General features: G+C 44.5%; 3 protein-coding genes across 6 annotated transcripts; 2 read left to right on the forward strand and 1 right to left on the reverse strand.

Moving 5' to 3' along the window:
• The first annotated feature begins 106 nt into the window (after positions 1 to 106).
• Positions 107 to 2,332, forward strand: LOC105183062 (KIF1-binding protein). Of its 3 annotated transcripts, none has more exons than XM_011140929.3 (3): positions 107 to 354; positions 446 to 590; positions 670 to 2,332. In XM_011140929.3, the coding sequence occupies exons 2-3, from the start codon at positions 551 to 553 to the stop codon at positions 2,214 to 2,216; spliced, it is 1,587 nt and encodes a 528-aa protein (XP_011139231.1). In that variant the 5' UTR covers positions 107 to 354; positions 446 to 550; the 3' UTR covers positions 2,217 to 2,332. The 3 variants fall into 3 exon arrangements, with proteins under 3 accessions (XP_011139231.1, XP_011139222.1, XP_011139249.1); XM_011140920.3 differs by having other exon boundaries at positions 458 to 590; XM_011140947.2 differs by lacking the exon at positions 107 to 354 and having other exon boundaries at positions 373 to 590; positions 670 to 1,749; positions 1,826 to 1,992.
• Positions 2,333 to 3,048: 716 nt separating this feature from the next.
• Positions 3,049 to 9,895, reverse strand: LOC105183056 (mediator of RNA polymerase II transcription subunit 15a). The gene is made up of 3 exons (XM_025296826.1): positions 9,527 to 9,895; positions 4,656 to 7,870; positions 3,049 to 3,847 (listed from the first exon to the last, which is right to left on the reverse strand). Exons 1-3 carry the CDS (start codon positions 9,542 to 9,544, stop codon positions 3,685 to 3,687), a joined length of 3,396 nt encoding a protein of 1,131 aa, XP_025152611.1. The 5' UTR covers positions 9,545 to 9,895; the 3' UTR covers positions 3,049 to 3,684.
• Positions 9,896 to 14,651: 4,756 nt separating this feature from the next.
• On the forward strand, positions 14,652 to 17,243 carry LOC105183405 (protein RRNAD1). 2 transcript variants are annotated; one of them, XM_011141494.3, is made up of 8 exons: positions 14,652 to 14,792; positions 14,972 to 15,081; positions 15,295 to 15,556; positions 15,652 to 15,800; positions 16,082 to 16,384; positions 16,464 to 16,617; positions 16,686 to 16,795; positions 16,944 to 17,243. In XM_011141494.3, exons 1-8 carry the CDS (start codon positions 14,676 to 14,678, stop codon positions 17,230 to 17,232), a joined length of 1,494 nt encoding a protein of 497 aa, XP_011139796.1. In that variant the 5' UTR covers positions 14,652 to 14,675; the 3' UTR covers positions 17,233 to 17,243. The 2 variants fall into 2 exon arrangements, with proteins under 2 accessions (XP_011139796.1, XP_025152579.1); XM_025296794.1 differs by having other exon boundaries at positions 14,984 to 15,081.
• The last annotated feature ends 2,180 nt before the right edge of the window (positions 17,244 to 19,423 follow it).

A 19,423-nucleotide genomic window follows, 5' to 3' on the forward strand; every position in this document is an offset into this window, starting at 1 on the left:
TGTAATAAATCATTATTTTATATATTGGAATGTTTTTTTTTTGCATTTCCTTCGTTATTATTATTTTTTACAATTTCCCGCTTATTCTACTTTTCTCCACCATTCGTACACGCAGCGTTTTGGTCCTCTAATCATTAATTGAAATTATACTGCAATTTATTCTAGTATAATTTGTTAACGTTCAGTTTACCATTCGACCTTCTCGTTTGGCCGGCAGTTCTTGATGTTTCTAGTTTGCCTATTTACTTTGTATTCAAACCAACGGTATTCAACTCAACGGCAGGTCAGGCTTTCTATTTTCAAATAGTGAAACGAATATTTAGCGTATCTTGCATGTAAACGTAGACCACAATTGTAAGTAGATTGATTTTAAATTGTAAACGTTGGACGTAGTTGGATAGAAGACTGACTAATGGATGAGCGAAAATCCTTTATTTACCACTAGTGCACATTGTAGAAAGTCACACACCACGTCAGTTCCATAACTTGGCAAGAATAGAGAATTCTCCTTATATTGGTGTATCGGTCGACGACACATTCCTTGAGGAAGATGTCCAGAAAAGACACATGCAAACCAAAACACAATTCAGGTAATGGGAAAATAATATTTTCGAAAGATCGCAATATCGTGTAAAATAATCATTTAACGTCGTCGATATTTAACATCAGTTACGAATGCGGAGTTGGCCGCGAGCCCCGAAAGATCCAAGGACGCGATGAACTTTAGCAAGAGACTTCTCGCACTGTGCAAAGTATCCTACACATACGTATTTCGAGAGACAAAACACTTTGACAAGAAGCAGTTCAAAGTATTGGAATCAGAAGCCACCGAATTATTGCACAAAGTAACGAACTCAGAAAATACAGAATTAGATGATATCATAATTCTCGCGCAAATTTACTACAATATATGTGAGATACATATTGAGTCAGATGCGAAAAGAAAGCAACGTATGGTCGCAAAGAACGTTCAACATTGTTTGACCTTGCTGACGAATAAAGAGCTGAATTGCAAGTCTATTTTGTTAGCTGTAAATGCGAATAATATTTTGGGCTATATTTATTGGAGACAAGAGAAGACAGAAGAAGCTATACAAATATATGATAAAGCTGTGAAATTATATTTGGCATATATGCAGAAGAAGGACGAGTACGGTACACCAATTGACCTTCGACATATTGTTACTACGTCATGTGGAAAGGAATGTGGTTACACGAAGCTGTCAAATACATATATACTTCTCCTACGTGCCTTGGTGAGTCTACATACAACGACGAAGCCGACAGATAATGAAGATTTAATCACATGCAATCATATGCTCTTGACTGCCGAATTCAATAAATCACCGGAAGCTAAGGATCATTTCGAGTGGATCAAAACAGCAATGTCCTCGTGCAATTATTTCTTGGTGCATGACCGCTTCATAGAAGCGAAACATTACCTTAATATTGCGACTTTTGTGAAAAATAATTTTATTGAGAAAAATTGTCAGAATGATCCCAGCAAACCAAGATTGTCCTCGAAAGTATTGTCTATATGGAAAAGTACGTTCAAGTTACTTCTAATACACTGGGCGAAATATGGGATTGCTCTTTTGCGTGTGACGGCCCAACGATCGCAGCGGTTGGAGAAGAACGAAGATTTGAAGACGGACTACACCGAGCCGCAATCTCCAGCAGAGTCTCCAGAGCGTGCATCGCGGAAATTATTGTTATTTACTGAAATAGGAGAGAAGTTTTCAATCCCAAGTGAGAATATACCGTTTACGTTCAATCACATCTCAAGTTACGCTGACGCTAAGGAAATATTCTTGTTCGTTATAAGGTTACTGTGCGATGAAAATGTAAATTCTTGTCCCGAGGAAGACACGGAAACATATGTAACAGTTGTAACGAGCACTTGTAATGCATACAAATATATGGCATATTATGAAAAGGACAAATGCGACAAGATATTGTTACATAAGCGACGAGCAGAACTCTTAACGACAGCTATAACGTCAATACCTGAAACGTATGAGAACTTAATGAAATATTTAGAACTTCAACTGTTAATTGTTCAGACAACTATGATGGACATAAATATTCGATATTCGAAGAAATGTGAAGCAATATTCGGAACGTATGCACAAGGAACAAATAATGAAGCTTTTATTGAAATTGACAAAATGTTAATGTATGGTTTATCAATTTTACAAAAATATATTGCCAATTAAATTAATTAATAGCCACCACAAATAAATGTGTATTTAATAGTAAACCAAGTTCCTTATTAGTTTCGTATTGGCAAAAATATACACAATGATCTCCTCGATCGTCACGTTAAAAATGGAAAGAGATGAGATTATCAGTGCTTATAAAATTATATTTAGGGAAAACGGTTTTATGCAAATAGTGATTGGATATGTGTTTTACTTTTTTTATTTGTACGTATATATAACAGATTAATTTTATGTGAATACTTAAAGCTAAAATAATATTTTCACAAGATAATATCGTGCTTGAGCGTTTTATATTTCTATTTAAAATAGTGTTATTGTGTTATGTTGTTATAGTTTGATCGGAAATATTACAGAATTGAAATGTCATTGTGTTAGAAATTTGTCATATCAAAATGTACATTAAAGTCTCTTCAAGGTCCTTTGGTTATTTTGATTCCTTTATATTCCTTTGATTCCTTTATATTCCTTTGATTCCTTTATTCTTAATTTATTATTACAGCTTATATAAGCTTTTAATAAGCTTTTAATAATATTGAAGTTATATATTAGTTGCTTTTTCGTAATAAAAGACTAGATATGAATACATAAAAGAAAGGAAGAAAAAAGAAAATGTAAAACGTGTAAATATAAATAAAGTAGCATATGCAATATTGTAGTATCTTGTTGATGTTCTTTTTTGTTATTTCCTTTTTTGTCATTTTCGTCAGTATGCTTATTTGACTTATTTTCTCTTCCGTCGCTTACATACGTTATTTAACTTCTGACTTATAATTAAATTTTTTTTAATTCTATATTTAAGATATTTGATTTTAAAATTTATCCTGGCTTAATTTTTCCTGCATCTTGATTGTCGATTAAATAGCGCAAGATGAATTTTTTCTTATATGTAGTAAATATATTAGCGTGAACATCAGGGAAGACTGCGTTTTATTTTGTATAAAAAAGTACAAAATCATTTATATATACATAATAATACATAATTAAGATATCTACATAGATACATATGAATTCAAAACTATTTGCCACGTGGCAGTCCTTTATCCTCATCTTGACATCCATTGCTGTTGCCGTAGTTGCGACAAGAATACGTCAGGAGACTAAACAACATTCCGACAAATTTCTTATCTTCATACATTTTTTCATTACTGTGTTTATTATAATCATGACCGCGTGTATTCGAAATAATTTAGAGTTTCTTCTTTTTTTCTATTTCCACAAGCGATTGTGACAACAAAAGAATTACAAAATATAATTTGCTTTCAGCCGTTTAGAAAAAATGATTGCACCATGATGTAAAAAAAATAAATTCCTCTCTCCTCCCTTTCCTCTCAGCTGTCATATGATGTATTCAATAAAAGTATAACGGAATCTCCAAACGAGAGAGATACTTCGCGCACGACCACGAATGTTGTTTTTCTGTCATATCTTGAAGTAGCTTCGTTTTTACGCGATAAAATCATAGTTATAGAGCCGAGAATGAGTCGTCGATGGAGCCAGTGCCGTCCGAGTTGCTCTCTGCGGCATCCACGAAGGCCGTCGAGAGATCGCCGGCCAGTTTGCTGACGGATCGGAAGGTCACATCATACATGAAGATCTCCTTGTCACCCTGACCGCCGTTTCTTGGCCTGAAAGAGTACGTCGAGTGAATTCAAGTGAAAGCGCGGCGCGTCGCGAATTCCCCAACTTTCGAGTGGATTCGCGCGGCAGACGAGCCGGTGATAATACACGATGAGAGGAACGCGTTGTGAAGCCGCCGTGGTAAATCGCACGGTACACGGAACACGTATAGGAAGTCAAAATTGCGTATTACTTAATCCAGATAATAAATTACCGAAGAATACGCTAAAAATGTTAATGAAGAATTTATTGAGAAGACGTTAAGGAATTTACTGAAAATTATTCATACTTCTCTGATTAATCTCTATTAAAGAGACAACGAGGATACGAGACGCGAAAAAGCACAAAAGAAAAGAACAAATAAAAATCCGTCGACTATTATTGGCCATTTTCTCACTGATCAGATATCCGAAGAGCCTCAGTGAACATATTCTCGCTTACAATTTCGATATTCGCTAAAACTGACGGAGGATTTAATATTGTGCGCATTAAAGAAGCGAGAGGATGTGACGGACGTTTCCACATAGAGAGAGAGAGAGAGAGAGAGAGAGAGAGAGAGACGCGCGGCGTATGAATTTTCTTAGAAAGTCGCGTTAGAAAATCAGCAATGATTGTGCAATAGTCACTGCCGGCAGCGATGGCACGCGATAAAAAGCTCATGTAACCGGTCCAGCCGATGAAGACAAGCCTCCTCGAAAGCGCGCACTCTCGAAATGTACCTGCAGCGCTAAATGGAAACGAGGAATCGACTGGACCGGCTTATTACAGCGTATCTGTAACGTTCGTTACGCCCGATGTAATCAGGTGGTCACTCACATGGTCACCAGGAGCACGACCGACTGCCGCTCCGGCTCGGTGCGGCTCTCCTGGTCGAGCCATTTCTTGTAGTTCTCTGTGGTGGGCTTCCTCACGAGCTGCTTGAGGGTGTCGCCGGCGAGAAACCTGATCGGCTGCGCGTCACTGGCCCTCCTGCCCTGCCGCGACAGCTCGATCTCCCTCTCCTCGGGAAAGTCGTAGTCGACGGGTGCCAGCACCACGACGCTCGAGATCTTACGGCCATTGAGCTCTGGCACGTCCGGGATCGGGAAGGACGCGCCGCTCACTTTGAGCGGCAGGTAACGATTGTATTGGGCGCTGTCGCGCGCTCCCACGGACACCGGCTCGAGCTGGGTCGCGTCGTCCCGTATATGCTGCTCCGCCACGGCCCGGCCTTGCTCCGTATTCGGATCGAAGCGTATTACTTTCATCTCCACGCCGCCGGGCCGCAAGGTGGCTTGCTCGAACTTGGTGGAGACGGTGGTGCCAGTAGTGACGGCTATCGCCTTCTTCGGCGCGATCTGCTGCTGCTGAGTCGTCGTCGTCGTCGTCTTCGGACTCTTCACGATCGCCGGCACGGGCTCGCTGCCGGCGGCAACGGCGGCGCCGCCTCCGGCGCCGTAGAAATTCGCCAAGGCTTCCGGCGGTAGTTTCTCGATCGGAATGTCGCCGATTTTGTCGTAGTCGAGGATCTGGATGTCGGCGTTGCCCAAAATACCGGAGCTCAGCAACTGCTCCCTGATATCGTCCGGCACTTCGTCCGGTAAGTTGGCGATGTTCTCCTTGATTTTAGCCACCTTCTTCGGGGAGAGCGTCGTGCTGCTTGGCGCCTCGGTGGTAGTGGTGATGGTACTGGTAGTTGTGACAGACGTAGTCGTCGGCGTCGCCGTGGTCGGCAAGAAAGTCCTGATGCCCGACGGTGAGTTGAAGTCGTCGGAGGGACTCACCGGCGTCGCGTAAATCTTCGGTCCGTTGTTCGGGTACACCGCCGGTCGGCCTCCCCATATCGATTGTTGCTGAAGTGGAGCCGTGTGCGGCCGTTGTTCTGGCGCCGGCAGGTTCTGCGAGAGGAAACTTTGCTGAGTCGCTTGGTAAGGCTGATGTTTCGTGTTCAGCTGCAGTTGCTGCTGCTGCTGCTGCTGCTGCTGCTGCTGCTGCTGCTGCTGCTGCTGCTGCTGCTGCTGCTGATGCTGATGCTGATGCTGATGCTGATGCTGATGCTGATGCTGATGCTGATGCTGATGCTGATGCTGTTGATGCTGGTGATGTTGCAGGGTGTCGGCAGTAACGAAATGGCTCGGTGGTGTCCTGGAGAGTTGCTGAGAATCGTGGAGAGCATTGGGCGGTTGTGCGGAGACGTACTGGCTCGGCGAGATTTCTGCGAACGTGGTCGGAGGTTGCACTACCGTAGGATTCGGTGGGAAAGGGCCGGGATGAAGGGGATTCTCCCTGATGGCGTAATGTTGTTCCAGCTTCGGCACTGCCTTGAAAATCTCACCTTCTGGCTGTTGCGGCGCCAACTGCGCCTGATTGTACTTGATCTGCGCGCGATACCGCTGCTCTTGCAGAAGCTTCTGCTCTTGCTCTTGCTTTCGCCTGCGTTGCTCCTGTAGACGCTGCTCCTGCAGCCGCTGCTGCTCTTGCAAGCGTTGCTGGTCCTGCAAGCGTTGCTGTTCCTGCAAGCGTTGCTGCTCCTGCAGCCGCTGCTGCTCCTGCAGCCGCTGCTGCTCCTGCAGCCTCTGCTGCTCCTGCAGCCTCTGCTGCTCCTGCTGCCTTTGTTGCTCGACCAATCGCTGCTGTTCGATCTGCCTCTGCTGCTCCAACAATCGTTGGTGCTCCTGAAACCGTTGCTGCTCGTGTTGCCGCTGATGCTCCCGTTGCTTCAACAACTCCTGCTGCCTCCGTTGTTCATGGTACCGCTGTTTCTCCTGCTCCTGCTGCTTGAACGCCGGTAACGACTGCGGCGGCGGTAGCTCCCCGTTAAAGCTGCTCGGCCTGCTGATGGGCAACGGTTGCTGCGGCGGTTCGCCGTTGAAGTTGCTCTGCGGCAACGGCTGATTCTGCAGGTGCACGCTCTGATGCGACACTGACAGAGTCGGTGGGAAACCCGGTTGCTGTGGATGATTGATACTGACGCGGTGCGGCGGCCCGAAGTTGCTGAACGGCGCGCGCTGTTGCACCTCCGGCAAGCCTTGGATCGTGATCGGGTGGCGTTGCGGTGGCCTCGGTGTTGGCGGTGGTGGTGGCGGCGGCGGCAGAGATGGGTTCCTCAGCAACGGCTGCTGCGGCGGTTGGAACGCTTGATGCTGTTGCTGTTGCTGTTGCTGTTGCTGTTGCTGCTGATGCAAAAAGTTCGGCGGCGGCGGCGGCGGCGACTGCTGCAGCGCCTGCTGCGGAACGAACGCCGAATTAACGATGCGCTGCTGCGGGAACGCGGGTGGTAGTCGGCCAGGGTGTACCGGCTGCAGCGGCTGGTACGGGCCGTGTTGTCTCTTAGGCGTGCCCGGCGACGCGGTCGGCCTGCTCCTTTGTGCGACCGGAGCCTCGAGGTCGCTGCGTTTGTTGTGGCTATTCGGCGGCAACTGCTCTGTGCCGAAGGTCACGCGGATGCCGCTGCTGCCGGAATGATATACCTCGCTGTCGGGCCTGATGATGGCGCGCAAGGTCGTCGATGGCTCCGCCGGCGCCGGTGCCGGCGTCGCCGTGTACGCCGGCTCCTCCGGCTGCGAAGATGCCGAGTCGTCCGGCTTGATCACTTCGTGATCCTCCACCGGCGTGAGCGCCGGAACTGGCGGTTCGTACACCACCCGAGTCTTGTCTCCGTAGCCTTTCTTCTTCTCGTACTTCACGTAGAACACCTGGATCGGCTCCTTGGTCGGCCGCGCCTGCGTCGGCGCCGTCGGCGGCACCGGGGTCGGCAGGGACTCGTTGGACTCCTTGATGATGATCTCGATGATCGGCTCGGACTCCGTCGGGTAGTAGCTCAGCGGAGTCTCCTCGTACAGGTCGTCGCTTTTCGGGCTCGCCAACGGGTTGTACAGGGGATCCCGCTGGGAGTATTGCACTATCGGCTCCATCTGCACCGCGTACGGCGGCAGGCGGCCGCCCTTGCGCAGGTGGAAGGCCAGCTGCTGCCGCTTGTCGCGGCTCTTCGACGACGAACCCTCCTCTTTGGCCAAGGTCGCGGCGACGAGCAGCGTCGTCGCCACAAGTATCTGCAAAGAACAAGACCGATCGGTGAATTGACGGAGGTCCTTTCTGCTTTCCCGACGACGGCTTGACCGTCGTGTTAATGCGCAAGACTATGGTGGGTGGTGTTCGCAGTTGGATGTTATGTGCAGAGCGACTTACTTTGAGACGTCGATCAGACATTTTTGTCTGAAGAGCTTTTCCTTTTTTTTTTTTTTTCTTTAATAATGCATATTTTCGAGATATTTTAGGCGGCGGCTTAAAATAGGTCGCTCTTGTAAGATCGTCCTGAGTTTCTTTCCAGATGCCATGCGGAGTGTCTGAAGAGAAATTGAAGTATAAGATCTGACTGTGAATATGAGATTCGTTTATGACATTCGTTAATAGATTTCGAAGATGTGCCGTTATTCGTAATTAATTTGGGATTGTAATTGGAATTTTCACGAAGCGGCGGGCATATATCGATACTGCTAACACGTCGGTCTAATCGATTGTCGACGTCACAGCTCCCACAATACCATTAGCCTAGCAGTCGAGAATGCAAATTCGCAGAAAGAAGGAGGATTTAACGTGCTCTGATAACCGAATAACCTGTTTAATAACCAGAAAACGCATCCGAGACCTTAACGGGCCGTTCGATTGGTATGCTAGAGAGAATCGAGAAACAGTTAGCCTGATAAGCGATTCCCAGTTGTGATCGCGTTCTCGATATGGCGAGACCGACTTGCGCCGTGCCGGTCGTTCGTTCAACCAACACACGCCGCTCGATTCCCAAACTTCAGTCAACGCGAGATCGTGGATTTCCGTGTGCTCGAGGACATTAAATGACATATCGTGCGGAATGCACTTTTACACAAAGCAGTTATCGGATGATCGAGTTGGAACCAATTAACTGGGTCATCCAATTAATTCGATCATTGCTTTTGATTCCCGCGAATTTTTGCAGAAAGCAGTTCTCCCATTGCACAACCGGCTATGCATTCCGGACCGCATCCCAAAAGAAAGCGTTCACGCTGCTTCGGAATCCAAGGCAATGCGAGCGTACTTTTGCGCATCAATTCGCTGGAATTTCATAACGGAAATGGCCAGACATTTCGACACATCGGCGACTATCACGCGCCGTACGCACGATAGAGCACACTCGCGGCCTGGCCCCGATAAAGTTTTCGGCGAAAAAGTGGGTGAAGTCGGCGGGAAAAGAGAGAGAGAGAGAGAGGGGGAGAGAGAGAGAGAGAGAGAGAGAGAGAGAGAAAGAGAGAATCAAAGTTCGAGCGTCGCGTTTCACCTCGAGAATTCGGTGGCTCTCTCGACTTCGCTGGTTAGCATATTCGAACGGGGCCCCGGCCGCGTGAGCGGCTGTTTTCACGGCGCAGCGCCGCTCGAGGCGCCGCGCCAGCCGAGAGAGCAGGAAGACGGCCCTCCCCCCAGAGAGTAACGTTAAGACCATTAAACGGCCGTCAATCTCAACGGCGGGATTATTCGCCGCCTTGCCGGTCGCGTCTGCCGTTTATCAATGCACTTTCCCCGCGTGCAGGAGCGCCGATACGCTCGCTGATTGCAAATGATAGAACCGCCGGCGTCTCGCCGCGCCGCGACGGGACGCGCTTATTACGATGAAAGTACAAGCGGAGACTCCGGAGACTCTATCCGCCCTCGTCGCGGATAAGACCCGTTATAATTACCAGTTTGGCGGACAGCATGACGATATCGTCGCTCTTCGGGATCTTCCTCGGAAGATCGGTCTGTCCGGAAGGGAGGAGAGAAAGAAAGAGAGAGAGAGAGAGAGAGAGAGAGAGAGACAGAGTCACGCGCGCGAGTCTGCACGCACTCTCACGCACACACGCTTCGCCGGCCTCTGGAGTCTCCGCTTAGTTAGAGGCGGCTGATGCGCGACATGACACCGCTCGAGAGGATCCGGTCGTGCCTCTTGGACGATACCGAGCGGAGACTCGCATGGGAACTGAGGACAGATCGGACTCAGGGGCCAGGTTTCTCCCTATTCGATGCCACCACCACCACCGGTCGCCGCCGCCACTGCCGCCGCCGCCGTCGTCGTCGTCGTCATCGTCGTCAAGAAGCTCCTCTCTAATATCGGAGACGGTGGAGCACCTTTCTCCGCGGGCTCGCGATGCGCGCCGTCCTCGTCGGTGTGCGCTCGTGGCCGCCGTACACGTGGACGCGTGCGTGGCTGGAAAAGACGAGAAGAAAAGGAAAGAATGGACAGAAGGCAGCGTGCGTGGACGTGTGTGTCGACGATGACTTTCTTGAAACCCGGCTGGCGACCGGGTGGGTGACCGGTGGGGACCGGAGATTGTATCAAGCGGCATCACTTTTCCGCGACCTCCAAGGACCACCGAAACCGAAACCCTCCTTCCTTTCCACGAGGTCGCGCGCCCAACACTATTCGGTGAAAGAGCCGGTTGATCGCTTAATGCCACGAAGCCGAGCGTTGCGATTACTTTCGCTGCGGTTTCGCGCTAAACCGGCACTTCCTCGACGAGCGATCGTTTCCGATTTGTTCAATGATCCCTGCCCGAAAGGAAGGATGTCGGATCGATTCGGTCATCATTACGCGAATCACTCTCGATTATCAATTATTTTAATAAAGGGAATCCCCTCCTTAATCGGTCGACAGACAGCCTCCATAATGAGTAAGCTGCAATTACCGCGGCTGCAATTACATAGTCATTAGCATTCTAGGCTTTGACTTTCCTACGGACCTTGCCTCTTTCGGAATAATAGCTGCACACCCATATTCATGAATGTACTCTCATGGGCGGTGTAGTTGCGCTGGCTGCTGGTGAATTTTCTGAAAGCGATACAGTCTTCATTAGTCTCGCCGACAGTGCAAGGGCGTTAAATGTGTTATTGGTTTTCTTTCTCGTGCTATACCGCAGCATTCAATTTTCTTTCATCCACAAACATAGGAACAGAAGGCAGAAAAATACGCGCTGCGTTTAAATAAATGTTACTTGTTTCCATAAATTTATACGTATGCGAGTTCACTACAAGTATCAAATTTACTCTAAATACATTCTGAATCCTAAGTAAGTTTAGTACTTCAAGATCAAGATAATATGAAATTAAAGCAGAAATATTAAATGGAGACAAAATTTCGGCTTGCTTTCTATATATAGAATATAAATTTTATTCTTTTGAATCAGTAAAATCAGTAAAATCAGGCAGTGGCTTTTTATAATATTAAAATAAGTTTTATTTCTGTATTTTCCAAATTTTTTATTTATATAAAAAAATTTATATTCTCTCATTTTTCTATAAAAGTATTTATTGGCAACATATTGTTTTAGTAAGTCACACACATACGTGGTGTGTTGTAGGAAAAAGTCTTTGAAATTTAATTAAATTTAATTATCTGTTACAAAAAACTTCGCATGAGCTACGAATAACACGAGACGTTCCGGCCTATAACTCGCAGAAAAATCTTTTCCAGTAAGTACGATGTCGAAGCTACGGGAGATCTGTGTGGTAACTCGCTCGTTCGCAAGAAATTACAGCAGATTGTGTACAAGTCATGTTTGCCGTTGCGAAAGGAATTGCAGATCCAGTGGAGCAGTTGAACGGAGATGACCTGGTAGAGCAGTCCGTCCTGTCAAGATTGCAAAAGTGCTCTGCAAAAGCGATGCAAAGCTCTTATATTCGCACTTGCGCAACACCGTCGTTCCAGATCGCACGCGGTCGTCAAAGCTAGCTGATTCTCTATCGTCTCTACTGACCCTCTTACGGCCGGCGTTCGATCGCCTCGGAGAGGAAAAAATCAGGACGAGTCGGGTTGCGCCAGAAGTCGAGGAAGAAGAGGAGCAACAGAACGAGTCGTATAATTTCGAAAGTCGCCGCGGATTCTTCTGATTGAACCCGGGTTCTTCTTCTTTCTTTTTTTTTTAATCATCGGCATTAATCAATTTTTGCCGATAGCGATGTCCAGCATTGGCAGCGGAGTCTTTGGCGAACATCCAGGCGTCGTCGTCGAGATTCGTCGTCGCGCGTCCTACTTGCTGACTTTCACTTACGTTGGCGTAAGAGGGTCCAAATAGCTGCCGGGAGGCTCGAAGATGATGAATACATGGACGTCCGTCTGGGACGGTCAGTGATCCGCGCGAGCCAAGGCGATATTTCACGTTGACTTATCGCCATTTCGCCGGGAAACGATATCGTCGCTGGATCCGTGCATAATTTCGCACATGAGAGCGATTCATCACTTTTCCGCGACGCTAGTGCGAGCCGAGCCGAGCCGAGCCGAGCCGAGCCGAGCCGAGCTGAGCCGAGCTGGGCATGCATCTGGACTATTTGTAACGCAATTTGCTCGATTTTCATGTTTCAAGGTAGGCTCGCTAGATCGGCAAGAAGCTGACAAAATACATCGTGCCATGAAGTCATCTGACTCCCGACTTTCTTTCGATTGTCAAATTGATTTCTTCATCCTCATCCTCGTCCGGTGATCCAATGATTGGACTGCAAACTTTGAATTTCTCTTTCGAGGACTGTGTTCGTGTCGACACTTGAAGTCAAACGTTTTCTTCTTCTTCTTCTCCTTCTTCTTAACGATACGTATATTGCTCACTTCCGTACCGTTCGTAAATTTTTATTATTTTGTTCTCTTCACTTGCGGTTCTACCTGTAATTAAGTGTTTTCTACATACAATTTGAGTAGTTTTAAGATATCCTGTATCTCCCGATAAACAGAATTCCATCGGTCTTGGGTCTACAGGCGTACAGGACGTATCACTGCGCAATAAAAACTAAACGTTTACTCAGTAACAGACTTATCTCTCCCATGTAGGAGATACTTTCCAACTGGTTTTCTACAATACGACCACTTTCACGATTATCGTTATCTCAAAGTTATAATCAGATGAATCTTTAGCTTACAATTGATAGCCTTCGAATCTACGAAGGAATGGCACCCGTTTGCTCAATATTTACACCTCTCGTGTCACGCTCGCGTCTTGCTTATGTGTGTGCACATATTGCACCTGCCGCATCGAGCCGCGTGTTCATGCACGAAAGAGCGTGGTAGCTTCCCCGGGTACAAAGGAACGACGTCTGTCGTATCCGTCTACCACGATTGCAAGACCGATCTACCGTAATAACGATGGCGGGAGATTGCGCGAATTTGATTCTCAGGAAAGTTACAGACGATACGATTCACCTTCTACGAGCGCTTAGCCGCTAACTATATATACATAGCGCTTCGAGAGCAGCCCGCTCATGAGCAATAACGTAACTGTTGAAGAGTGAAAGTGCCGACGCCGTAAAGTGGGACGCCGCGGGAATAGCGCTTCCCCTTATAATTAATAAACAAAGCACACAAACGGTTCTCATCGCTCCCGCAGCATCGCATTCAATACGACATTTTTTAGAAGACCTTGCCGAGCGGTTAATGATCAAGACCTTTCCCCGACACGCTCACGTTTCTCATTCAGCAGCCTCGTGCAGGATCGTCGTGGCGGAATCAACGGATCGTTAAAATCTGTAACATATTTTTGGGATGTGAGTGACGTTACACAAATTTTCAAACAGACAATAAGCGAATTCTATTCCGCTTCAGGAGATGAAGTTTGTCTCGATTAAAAGTCTCTCTCGTCGCTGAAAATCGCTTTACAGTAAAGCATAGATAACATACGACGCATGTATCATCCAGGCCAGAAGACCTGTTCGTTAAAAGTTCAAGTCGAGTCATTCGACAGATATGAATTTTCTTTGCAGACTTTCCACAGGATATCTCACGCGACCGTCAACCAACAAAAAAGATGATCTGTTTCCACCGCCGATTTTGGTAGCACACAAAGGTGCGCGTATCACGCGCATATTACGTGGATCTGATAATTAATTCATTACGTGGAAAATTTTCACGTGTTTTCCAGCGTGAGAAAAATATTTCACAAGTGCGAGAGAGGGTGTGTGGTTGCACGCTGCGCGCGTGTGCGCGTTAGCTGAAGTCTGAGTTAATTAAGGGGAAATAAAGTCAACCGGATACGCGATGTAACATATTCGTAAGTTACGGTGACTTTTACACGCGCAAAGATATGTTCATGGAGCGTTGCAGTCGAGCTGCGCCGGCTTTTTCTACATCGAGTTTGAGATATCGGATTTTGTGTCGGCCGAGCGTTTTAACGGTATACCGCCGGTATCTTCGAGTATTGACTATATAAGCGGAAAATGCATAACTACCGTTATATAATTACACACTGCGGGCAGTATCAGACGAAAAATTGCCTGTAATTGACGTTACGCTCGCTGCACTTTCTATTTCAGGTGCAGCGAATTACAATTTGCCGCTGTGCGCGACGTACTCGGTGCAAACTTATCAGAAAATATAATTTTCCATTATCTCCTCGATTGCTCGAGGACGTTAAATCGCGATTTCCTAAGCGATTCCTTCGGTATTAATCGTCAATTTAATGTATCGTGAAGAGTGTGAAGAATAATAAGCATTAACTTTCTCTTCAGCTGAAGCCGCGGCTAGCGGTGATGTGTTTGTGATGTGACTAGACGTCGCTAGCCTCAGCTTTTACAACCGCCAAGTCACGGATGACTATTCGCTTTTCATTTAAAGTTAAGAGTATACATAGAAGTGTCACGCAAATCTTTATATAAGAAAGATGAAGATAATAAAATCATAAAATTCCTAAATGTACATTTACATGAAAAAATCGATGATTATGACTTCATAAATTAGAAGTGACGGTAATAGACCTCACGAGAAAAAGAAACAAATCATAAATAAACAAGCTAAAAATCTGTGGATGATAAGAGGTAAGAGAATACCAATAATCTGCGCATCCCAACTTTACCGACCATCACGTCGCAACAATGGCGACACTCGTAGAAACGTGCGTGTGCGAGGCCTGCTCGGAAGCTCGCGTAACGATCCAACAGATCTTCGATGTATTAGACATATACGGTTGGTTGTTAGACTCGTATGTGGTGGTACGTAATATGATAACAGTAGTTTCTCTCTCATATCGCACCTTTCGAATCCAATAGTTGTCATTCGTCCGAACCTAATCGCCATACATACTATCGTGAATACATGACGTTCTTATCTCGTTATATATTTTGAGGAATAGATTTTTCTTACGGAATCATCGTGACTATTCGCATTCCAGGATTTTTTTCAGGAGCAATTGTGGGAAAAGCTGCCAAACAGCTGGAAGCTCATTCTGCAAGGAGTATCGCCCGAGGAGTTTGGGACATGGTTAGGTGGTGACATCTCGTGGTGAGCGCTGATATAACTTTACCTCGGACTAACGCGCGGATATTTAAATTAAAGAGACACTTTAAACGGTTGCATTCTTAATTGCCTTATTTTAGTACGCTGTATTTCAACACATTACTTAAATATTGATTAAAAGCTGCGATAAAAGAAAAAGAAATGTCTAATTGTTTGAGGAACTTTCTATAAATTTTGTTAATTGAATTCATTTTGCAGTACACGCGTGTGGCCATTGTCACTGCTCGCGTTACGACAAGTTACATGGAATTTGCAAATCAACAGGGATCATCGAAATCACGAGAGCACTTTGCGATGCGGTAAAGTAAAGAATGACGCGTACCATAATTTGGAAAATCTTATCTTGGAGGGTAAAGGTGAAGAGTCGCAGAATCTGCACGACGCTTTGAAGAAACATAACAATCTCTTCCTGAAACACGTTAAGATTAAGAAACGGCACGAGATACAAGAGATAGCGAAGGTATAGACGGTTAATTTTCTAAAATAATGCGTTAGATTACATTGCACACTTTTTTAAGTATTTACGAATATTGTAAGAAATTACTTTTTGCACAGATATGCGCGGATTGCGCGCGCGAATCTAATGCAAAATGCATCGTGGACGTTGGAGCAGGAATGGGTCATTTAGCCCGATCGTTAGCATTCAAATATGGCTTATATGTAACATGCATTGAACAAAATGCGTCACTGTCGCAGCAAGCCAGGTGATACAATATTCTCTTCATCGTGCTTACAATTATACTCATTTAGTAAACAACAACTAATGCTAACGTTATATCGAAGCTATAATATCAAAATTCCCTACACAGTAATATAAGTGCAATATATATTCTACAGTAACAGTTATTGTTTAGTAGGAGATTATAACATGAATGCAATGTTACTGTATTTTTGTATGTAGATTATTGACAATATTATTGTTTATCTTTATTCTTTCATTATTCTATTTTTATTATTGTTATTTATTGTCCGTTCACCAATATAGAAAATGGGATCGAGAGTTGTTGACGTCTATATCTAAACATTTGCCTGACTTGCCGATTAAACTTCCGCAACATGTATCGGTTAAATTGGAGAATACAGACCTCGAGCAGACTGAGACAGTCGAGAACATACAACGGATATTCTCGGAAAATTTTAATTTGAGTAAGACGCAAACTGGTTTTAGTATTGTCGGGCTACATCCGTGTGGGGATCTCGCAGCCACACTACTGAGGTTTTATATCTCGAGGCATGAAGCGAGATTTATTTGCATTGTGGGATGCTGCTACATGAAATTGACATTAAAGTATGTCCATGAAACTCGCTGTACTCACGACGTTACTTTCTTAGTATTACAGTTACGTTAAATAATGTATTACATTTAGGGACACGGCGGATGTCTTGCATGGATATCCGCTCAGTAAATACTTGTCGTCATTCGAAAATCACAAGCTGTCCTACACAGCGTTAGAAGCGGCGTGCCACGCTATGGAGAGTCACTGTGATAAACTGAGAACTGGAAACTACGAAGATTTAATAGTTAGGTGTCGTATAATCAACTTGAGGGAAACACGAACTCATTATTAACAAATTGTGCGTTGCTTCAGGTACATGCTTACAGAGCCGCTCTAGAAACCATTTTAATAAGACGAAGTAAGCGACTACGTCATATTCAAGTGAGGAACGTCAAAGTGGTGAAACCTCTAACGTTTCAACAGTTGAGTGATTCTAAATAGTTCATTCAGATATTATATTTAAGATTAGACTACGAATATTCCTGATGTTTTCATCAGGAATATTGTCGAATTTTGTAACCGTAACTTGTTGCGACGTTAATCGATCATACTTATATTTTTCTTTTCTAGATATTGCGCAGCCGCAACTGCGGATTTTGAGTCGTACTTGCAACCTAACGATTTGGACTTTGAAAACTCGCAAATAAAGTATTTTTTGAGCCAATGGCGACAAATTGTGATATTCGGAGCATTACGTACGATGCTGGCACCATTGGTGGAGACTGTGATATTACTAGATAGATTTCTGTTTCTTTCTGAGAATAACCTACCTCCCACACTGAAGCCTATCTTTGACGCCAGATTATCTCCTCGAAATTTTTTATTGTTATCAGTAAAAAACTGTGAATCATCCTCTTGATCGTACCTTTATATTATTGTGTTTTTATGTTATTTCCCTATAAAACTCTTCCAAAAGAAATCAAACATTCTGTGAATTAAATTTCATTACGAAAGAGAATATTGACACACTGAGAGAAGAAATATCTAAAAAAATAAAAAATATTTACTGCTGCACGCTAGTGACATATTTGTTTAAACCAAAATTTTTTTATTTAAATAAAACAATTTTGTTTTTATAGGAAGTTACAGGTTTAAGAAAATGCATACCTCTTGTATGAAAAAAATAAATTTTTCTTAATATATAAATAAATATATTAGTATAAGTATTTTAACAATATCAATCGAATAAATAAGTATATATATATATATATATAAACGGCCGTATTTCTTAGTGTTTCAAAATAACGCAAAATATTGCAACAAGGCGATATGATACTGACCCCCTGCTGCTTTCTGTTACGTGGATTATATAAATACTTTCAAGATAATAATTAAAATTTGATACAATCAAATATATTTTATTGACATATTTTCACACTCGAAATGATAATATTGTTCCGAGTATTTTTCATATATTTTATATTATTTATATTTTATATTACAAGATGTACAATAAAAATACATCGTAATCGAGACTCATATCGATACCGAGCGCTGCGATATGTGCAGTCTCGAAACGGATCGTGGCGCGGTAGTTCACATCCGAGAAGATACTTCATATTTCTCATGATTTTGACTCGCCAAAGATGGATCTCGCGGTCGATTTAGCGTCGCCGGGACTGCCGAAAGTAAGTGTCGAGCGTGTGTCGTGATAGAACATCGTCAACTAACCGTCAAAAGGAAATATCCGCTGTTGAAAGTGTCTGTCGAAAGAACGTACGGTCGTCGCTTGGCGAATCGAGTTCGCTATTTATGTACATCTTCGACACACTGAAAAAGTCTCATACGCGTACTATCGTCGTCAAAAGTGCCGACAGTAAGTACCGTTCGTATACTGTCACAAAATATCATTAATCGGTCGCCAAGGCGCAACATGTTGCAAAATTGGCCATTGAGGGCATCCAACGAAGTAACGTAAATTTTGCCTCGTCATGATGACTCGAATTCAAATCTCCACCGGTTACACCCTCGATCCGTCCTATTGGAGATCTCTTTCTTATAGGAAGAGAGTGGCAAACTGATCACGTGACCAGTACCTATTATGGAACTCATCGGAATCGGTTCCGATCGAATTTATTCCGTTATTTCCTAGATTTCTATTGTCTCTTCTAGGGGAAACGGAATTATTCCGATCGGAATCAATTCCGATGAGTTCCATAATAGGTACCCTGGTCTCTGCTGATTCGATGGAGGCACAAAGTCTTGACCAATCGAGGTATCGATATAACAAGACGACAGGTTGGTTTTACAGTGAGTTTTAAAAACAGTCTAGGTATTTTATATTATGCACAAGACACAAAATTATGTAAATAACTATATATTACTATTCTTATTCTATGTAAATCGAAACGACAAATATTCTTTCACAATTGATACTTATTACTTACGGATATCTGATTCTTATTGCTGTTATTAATTCGTAGGCGAATATCTTGTGCGACGCTGACTCGTCGTAACTTCCTCTAATGATTGACAGATGTATGTACGTCAGACTGCTTTAAAAACTCACTGTAAAACCAACCTGTCGTTTTGCTATATCGATATTCTAATTGGTCAAGAAGGCTTTGTGCCTCCGTCGAATGGCCTCCGTCACGTGGTCAGTTTGCCACTCTCTTCCTATGAGGCTCTCTACGTCCTATACTCAAAATCGTTTTCAAATGCTATATCGATCCTTTCATTGCCTAATAAAAACATCTAAACTTGAAATTTAGACCATTTTAAATATGAGATCCGGCTACGAATGCCGCTTGTATGCATTTTCGGAAGAATTATTCATCGAAAGATTTGTCGGCGAACGTTGATAAAACAGAGCTTGCGATACCACATAATACACTAGTACGTTACGCCTCTCACTCGGCCGATAACGACTGTTCGCTTTCCGACGAATACGACGGGACCGCATCGACCAATAGCAGGGGCAGCGCCCAGTGCGGATTGGACCAAACGGCGCGGACCAATCAGCTCACGCGACACTCGGCCGCCTCCGGCCGCGAGCTCCGTTCGCGTCATTCATCGACAGGCAGGGAGCTTAAGGAACGTTCCACGGCGTT

Source organism: Harpegnathos saltator, unplaced genomic scaffold (genome assembly GCF_003227715.2).
Source record: "Harpegnathos saltator strain DR-91 unplaced genomic scaffold, Hsal_v8.6 scaffold16, whole genome shotgun sequence".
NCBI classification, from domain to species: domain Eukaryota; kingdom Metazoa; phylum Arthropoda; class Insecta; order Hymenoptera; family Formicidae; genus Harpegnathos; species Harpegnathos saltator.